This window comes from Arachis duranensis, chromosome 6 (genome assembly GCF_000817695.3).
Source record: "Arachis duranensis cultivar V14167 chromosome 6, aradu.V14167.gnm2.J7QH, whole genome shotgun sequence".
Taxonomy (NCBI): domain Eukaryota; kingdom Viridiplantae; phylum Streptophyta; class Magnoliopsida; order Fabales; family Fabaceae; genus Arachis; species Arachis duranensis.
In genome coordinates this window covers 45,002,089-45,009,826 of record NC_029777.3, presented here as the reverse complement: position 1 = coordinate 45,009,826, position 7,738 = coordinate 45,002,089, and the positions used below count along the sequence as shown (strand labels likewise).

Here is a 7,738-nt window from a genome sequence, read left to right as displayed (position 1 = left end):
CCTCCCAACAAGCGCTTCTTTAACGTCACTAGCTTAACGGTCAGTTCTGCTAGTTCAGCAGATGAGTGGACCTCTGGCGATCAATCTCACCTCCAAGATAGTGCTTCAGCCTCTGGCCATTCACTGTAAATTTTCTGTCAGAATTCTCTTCCTGTATTTCCACATGACCATATGGTGAAGCTCTGGTAACCACAAATGGTCCTGACTACCGGGATTTCAGCTTCCCGAGAAAGAATTTGAGTCTTGAATTATACAAAAGCACTCTTTGTCCTGGCTCAAAGACTCTGATGGCAATCTTCTTGACATGCAGTAGCTTGGTTCTCTCCTTATAGAGCTTGGCATTCTCATAAGCTGAATATCTGAATTCATCAAGCTTGTTCAATTGAAGCATTCGCTTAATTCCTACAGCTTCTGAATCAAGATTCAGATACCTGATTGCCCAGTAAGCTTTGTGCTCCAGATCAACTGGCAGATGACATGCTTTGCCATAGACCAACTGATAAGGGGACATGCCGATAGGAGTCTTATACGCTGTCCGGTATTCCTAGAGTGCATCATCAAGCTTTATAGACCAGTCCGTTCTTGAAACACTGACGGTCTTCTCTAGAATCCTCTTAAGTTCCCAGTTGGAAACTTCAACCTGTCCACTTGTCTGAGGGTGATAGGGGGTTGCCACTTTATAACAGATGCTATATCTCTGCAGAAGATAGTCCAGCTGTCTGTTGCAGAAGTGGCTTCCTCCATCGCTAATGAGTGTCCTTGGGACACCAAACCGGCTAAAGATATATCTTTGAAGAAAGCTCATTACCACATTGGCGTCATTGGTGGGTAGAGCCACAGCTTCCTCCCATTTGGACACATAGTCAACTGCGACTAGAATATAGTTGTTCGAATGTGAGGATGGGAAAGGTCCCATGAAATCAATACCCCACACATGGAGCCTACTAAATGAGGAACAATTGCTCGTCTGGAAATTTCTCAGTCACAGTTGTGGGTAGTTGTATTCCTGCTTCAGGCTCAATTTTGGAGAGATGGTCAGCTACTTGATTTTCTGACCCTTTCCTGTCTTTTATCTCAATATCAAACTCTTGAAGGAGTAACACCCACCTGATTAATCTTGGTTTAGAGTCCTGTTTGGTTAGAAGGTACTTCAAAGCAGCATGGTCAGTATAAACAATAACCTTAGAACCAATTAAATAGGACCTAAACTTATCAACAGCAAACACAACAGCTAGAAATTCCTTTTCTGTAGTTGTGTAATTCTTTTGGGCATCATTTAGCACATGACTGGCATAGTAAATGACATGTACAAGCTTACCATGCTTCTGTCCTAAAATAGCTCCTACAGTAAAATCACTGGCATCACACATCAATTCAAATGGTAAATCCCAATCAGGGGGACCTATAATGGGAACAGAGGTATGGTTTGCTTTTAGAGTTTCAAAAGCATGCAGACAATTAGAATCAAAGACAAAAGGAACGTCAACAACTAACAGGTTGCTCAATGGTTTAGCAATTTTTGAAAAGTCCTTTATAAATCTCCTATAAAATCCTGCATGACCCAAGAAACTTCTGACTGCCTTAACATTTGCTGGTGGTGGTAATTTTTCAATTACCTCCACCTTTGCTTTGTCAACCTCAATCCCCTTACTTGAAATCCAGTGTCCAAGAATAATACCTTCTGTCACCATAAAATGGCATCTTTCCCAATTCAAAACAAGGTTTGATTCTTGACACCGTTTCAAGACAAGAGATAAATGCTTAAGGCAGGATTCAAAAGAATTACCAAAAACAAAAAAGTCATCCATAAATACCTCAATGAACTTTTCAACCATATCAGAAAAAATTGAAAGCATACACCTCTAAAAAGTTGCTGGAGCATTACAAAGTCCAAATGGCATTCTCCTGTAGGCAAATACTCCAAAGGGGCATGTGAATGCTATCTTCTCTTGATCTTGAGGGTCCACTGCAATTTGATTATATCCAGAATATCCATCTAGAAAACAATAAAATGCATCACCAACTAACCTCTCAAGCATCTGATCAATGGAAGGCAGGGGGGAAGTGATCCTTCCTTGTAGCAGTGTTGAGCCTCCTGTAGTCTATACACATCCTCCAACCTGTTACTGTTCTTGTGGGAATAAGCTCATTCTTTTCATTCTTGATCACTGTCATCCCTCCTTTCTTGGGAACTACCTGCACAGGACTTACCCAAAGACTGTCAAAAATAGGGTAAATAATTCCTGCTTCCCATAGCTTCATTACCTCTTTTTGGACCACTTCTTTCATGGTTGGATTGAGTCTCCTTTGTGGTTGCACAACTGGTTTAGCATTATCTTCAAGGAGGATCTTGTGCATACACTTGGTTGGACTAATCCCCTTCAAGTCACTAATGGTCCACCCAAGAGCTGTTTTATGACTCTTGAGCACTAAAATAAGCGCTTCTTCCTCTTCAAGCTTCAGGGAAGATCTAATAATCACTGGATATGAGTCATTCTCACTCAAGAACACATATTTCAGAGAAGGGGTAAGTATTTGAGCTCAAGTTTGGGGGCTTCCTCCTCTGCTTTAGGCGTGTGAACCATAGTCTTCTGGGGTGGTGAATTATCAACTTCAACTAATTCATACTCAGAGATAGGATCCAGAATATCATCAAGCACCTCAGCTTTCAGTACCTCTTGAACAAGTGGTTCAATAACATCTATTTTCATACACCTTTCAGAATCATTAGGGTGCTTGAGAGCTTTAAAAACGTGAAGGACCACCTATTCTTCATTGACCCTCAGAGTTAATTCACCGTTTTGTACATCAATCAGAGCTCTACCTGTAGCTAAAAAGGGTCTACCAAGTATAATAGAGGATTTTACCTCCTCTTCCATGTCTAATATAACAAAATCAACAGGAAAGATAAATGGTCCTACTTTAACAAGTAAATCCTCAACAACACCTACAGGTAATTTAATAGAAAGATCAGCAAGTTGAAGAGAAATACGAGTGAATTTTACCTCCTCAATTTGAAGCTTTTTCATTACTGAAAGTGGCATGAGATTGATGCTAGCTCCAAGGTCACATAAAGCTCTCTAAATGGTGACATCTCCAATGGTGCAAGGAATTACAAAGCTCTCTGGATCTGACATCTTCTCAGGAAGGTTGTGTTGAATAATGGCACTGCATTCCTTGGTTAACACCACTGTTTCTTGTTCCTTCCGGTTCCTCCTGTGGGTCAACAATTCTTTCATAAATTTAGCACAGAGAGGCATTTGCTCAAGAGCCTCTGCAAATAGAATGTTGATCTATAGCTTCTTGAAGACATTTAAAAATTTAGAGAACTGCTTTTTTTTTTTTTGGAAGCCTTCTGAAGTCTCTGAGGATATGGCATTTTTGGCTTGTATTCAGGAGCCTTTGGCAATGTAGGATATGTGTCCAGAGAGTCAGGGAACGGGTTGTCTGCGCACTTTGGAGGGGAATTCTCCACTTTTTCCTTTTTCTCCTCTGGAGCTTTCTTTTCAACTAGCTCTTTATTGGCCCTTGTCTCAGAGCCAGCTGTCTTACCACTTCTCAATTGAATAACCTTGCAGTCTTCTCTTGGGTTCACAACTGTATCACCTGGAAATGTATTTGCAAACCTCTCAGATATTTGCTTGCTCAGCTGGCCCGTTTGCAGTTCCAAGTATCTAATGGAGGCTCTAGTTTCCTGCATAAAACTCCTCATCATCTTCCAATTAGAATCTTTCTTGGATTTAGAGTTAGCCTGCTGAGGCTGTTGTTGCTGCTGAGACTGAGATTGGCGGTTATTGTAATTGTTCTGTTGGAAGCCGCCCTGAGAATTATTGTTGAAATTCTGAGGTCTCTGAGGTTGGTCTCTCCACCCAAAATTTGGGTGATTTCTCCATCCTTGATTGTATGTCTGAGAATAGGGGTCATTATTGGGATTTCTAGAACTACTCCCCATGTAATTGACCTGTTCAGAAGAGGATTGAGCATAATCATAATTATCATTTTGCACTAAATTTCCTACCATGTCATAGGAGACCTCTTGAGGTAGATTTTGGGTGTTGTAGCTGAGACTTGCATGCCACCCATCTGTTGAGTAAGTAGACTTATTTGCTGAGACATAAACTTGTTCTGAGCAAGAATAGCATTAAGAGCATCTACTTCCATGACACCCTTCTTCTGTGGAGCCTCAGAGTTCACAAGATTCCTGTTAGATGAGTATAAGTATTGGTTGCTAGCAACCAATTCAATAAGCTCAATAGTCTCCTCCGGTGTCTTCTTCTTGTGCAATGAACCTCCTGCAGAATTATCTAAGCACATCTCGGACATTTCACCCAAACCTTCATAAAAGATATCTAGTTGGGTCCATTTAGAGAACATGTCCAGAGGACATTGCCTAGTCAGTAGGTTGTATCTCTCCCAAGCTTCATAAAGAGTTTCACCATCCTTTTGCCTGAAGGTCTGAACCTCCACCCTAAGCTTAATTAGCTTCTTTGGTGGGAAAAATTTAGTGAGAAACTCAGTAACAACCTTGTCCCAAGTATCTAAACTCTCCTTGGGTTGGGAATCTAGCCATAGCTTTGCTCCATCCCTCAGAGCAAACGGGAAGAGCATGAGTTTGTATACCTCTACGTTCACTCCATTTGTCTTCACAGTATCACAAATCTACAGAAAACTAGAGATAAATTGATTTGGGTCTTCATGGGGAAGACCATGATACTGGCAGTTCTGTTGCACCAGGGTGACCAGTTGTGGCTTCAACTCAAAGTTGTTCACAGCTATAGGAGGCACCAAAATACTTTTTCCATAAAGATCTGTAGTAGGAGCAGAGTAAGAGCCAAGTACTCTCTTTTCTTGCTCATTCCCATTCGGATTGGCCACATTGCCATTAGCAGCATCATTAGGATCCATAGTGGATTCTGCAGCCTTACAAAGTCTAGATTGTTGTAAACGCCGCCTGAAAGTCCTTTCCGGTTCAGGATCAAAGTCTAAGAGATGTTCTTTGTCTCTATTCCTATGCATAAACAAACAGAAGACAAAAAAATTAGAACTCTCTATGTCAGAGGACAGAGAATTCCCAGTGAGGTGACCTGAACTAAGAAACACCAAACTTAATTTCAGAAATTACTAAAAATATTAGTGCTATTAAAATATTTTTTTCGAAAAATATATATAAAAAAATGGAATTTAATAAAATTAAAAATAAAATGCCTAATCTAAGCAATCAAACAACTAATAGTTGTGAATCACTATCAATCCCCAGCAACGGCGCCAAAAACTTGGTGCGTTGATCTAATAAGTTGAAAATAAAATATAGGAGAAACAATTAAGGTTTCAGAGTTATCTATTCTTCTGGATTAACTTTTCTTACTAACAATTTTAACCATGTAGGATTTAATTTATGGCAAACTATATGTGACTAGACCCTAATTCCTTAGACCTTTCTAGTCTCCTCTAAAATTCATTAACTGCCAATTCCTTGGTCAATTAATTCCAATTAAAAGCTGCATGATCAAATTCCAGTTTATATGCCACAAAAACACTAATTATCCAAAAATAAAAGGATTATACGTCACATATCCCGTTAAATCTAGATAATTAAAATTTAGGAGAATATATTTGCAAGCTATTGTTCAAGTAAAGAGCTTTTCCAAGTTTTACAAGAACACAAATAGAAAGAGGGTCATACATCCGTTCCACCCAAATTTATAAGATAAAGAGCGAAAAAAATTCTTAAATTATAAATCCATACATGAATTAAAATAGAAAAAGTAATAAAATCAATCCATACAATAGACAGAGCTCCTAACCTTAACAGTGGAGGTTTAGTTGCTCATGACTCAGAGAAGAAAACTAGGAATCTGATAAATGTACTGAGTTTCAATCTGATGGAATTAAAAAGTTAACTAATGGAATTCCTTTTTATAACTGATCCTAATTAATTTAAAATCTAATTATCTAAAATTAAAAATAATATATTTTCCTAAAAATAAGATTTGAATTTAAATCAGAATAATCAGCAGGTCTTCAGTTGATGGGTGGGGAACACATGTTTTGTCCATTCTGCAACTTCTAATCTGTGTTTTCTGGGCTGAAAATAGGGTCAAAGCAGCCTAGAAATCGCCCCCAACATTTTTTTGCATTTTCTGCACGTGGCGGATGTCACACGTACGTGTCGATGGTCTTTTTCGCAAGTCACGCGGGCGCGTTGGTCACGCGCGCACGTTGCTATGCAATTCTTCAAATCACGCGTGCGCGTCAGTCACACGCACGCATCGCCATGGAAAGCTCCAAATCACGCGCACGCGTCAGTCACGCGTACGCGTCACTCCTTGCTGCCATCTGCTTTGATTCTTGTGCTGCAGAAACTCCATCAAATCCAGCCGAATGCTACCTAAAATAAACAAAATTTCACAAGACTCAAAGTAGCATCCATATTGGCTAAAAGATAATTAATTCTTTATTAAACTCAACAAATTATATGCAAATTCACTAGGAAAAGATAGGAAAGATGCTCACGCATCATTCACCCTATACTATTATATATCGTTGCAAAGCTCTGGATGTCTACTTTCCAATGCAATTAAGAGCGCATCATTCCAAGCTCTACCGCTCAAGTTATCCTCCTTGGAAGGTGAAGCGGTCAGCTGGCCTTGCTGTAGGTTGATGCCATGTTCATCTATGCACTTTCGGGGCAAGTTCTCTCCCTCAGATTTAGTGTCCACCATGTAGTGCCATATATGCTTGTAAAGCTCTAGATGTCTACTTTCCAATGTCGCTAAAATCACCTCATTTGGAGTTTTGTAGCTCAAGTTATTCTTGTAAGAATGTGAAAGGTTGAAAATCCTCTTTTCTTAACTCAAAAGCCTCTTTGAGTTTGTTTCCAATTCTTTTGCCACCATGGGAGTATGATTCTTCTTTTTAGTGCTTTTATTGCTTCTTCTTCTATTATTGCCTACAAGATTTATAAAATCAAAAGATCAAAGAAATATACCATTTAAGCACAAAAGCATTCAATATTTAAGCACTAACCATCAATTTCTTGTATGAAAAAGCATAGAAAAATATGACATGATGACAGGTCACACCAAACTTAAACCTTGCTTATCCCCAAGCAAGAAAAGAATCACGCAATAAAGACTGACAATCCAAGGTGACAAGAATAGCAAGTTAGTGTTCATGGTAGGCTAGTTTTCTATGCATGCTACAATCACAAAAGAAATGTAAATGTTTGATGCTTCTATCTAGCTCATTTTATGAAATCTTTTCCTTATGTTTCTTCCTTGAAACAAGCTTTTGATTTTCTTATTAGCTTCTCCTTTTGGGTGCTTTGCCCCATAAGTTGATAACAAAGTTACGACTCTAAATGCTTTGTTTTCAAGTATTACCACTTGATACATAAGCACCACAAGCATTTAATTAGAGGACTTCTTTAAGCTTATTTGTTTCTTCTCTTTATTCTCTAATCATTGATGCTTAGAGCCTTGAGCTTTGAGGGAGTGCATTTGCACTTGAACCTAACCTTGACTCTAAGTATTTTGTTTTCAAGCTTTTTGCTTGATACATAAACACCCAAGTACTTAAGAATTGAATTGTCATTGTTACTCAGAGCCTTCAGCTTTCTCATTCTTTCCCTTTTTCTTTTGTTGCCTTAATTGCATTTGCTTTTTCAAGGTTTTCATGATTTTTAAAAAATTTTCATAAAATGTCCTAGATGAAAGCTTCAATTAAATAAAATCCAATG

At 38.8% G+C, this 7,738-nt stretch overlaps 1 protein-coding gene across 1 annotated transcript; it reads right to left on the bottom strand.

The window, feature by feature from the left end:
- Positions 1-205: 205 nt before the first annotated feature.
- Positions 206-511, bottom strand: LOC127748463 (uncharacterized). The gene has a single exon (XM_052263019.1). It carries the CDS (start codon positions 509-511, stop codon positions 206-208), a length of 306 nt encoding a protein of 101 aa, XP_052118979.1.
- Between the last annotated feature and the right edge of the window lie 7,227 nt (positions 512-7,738).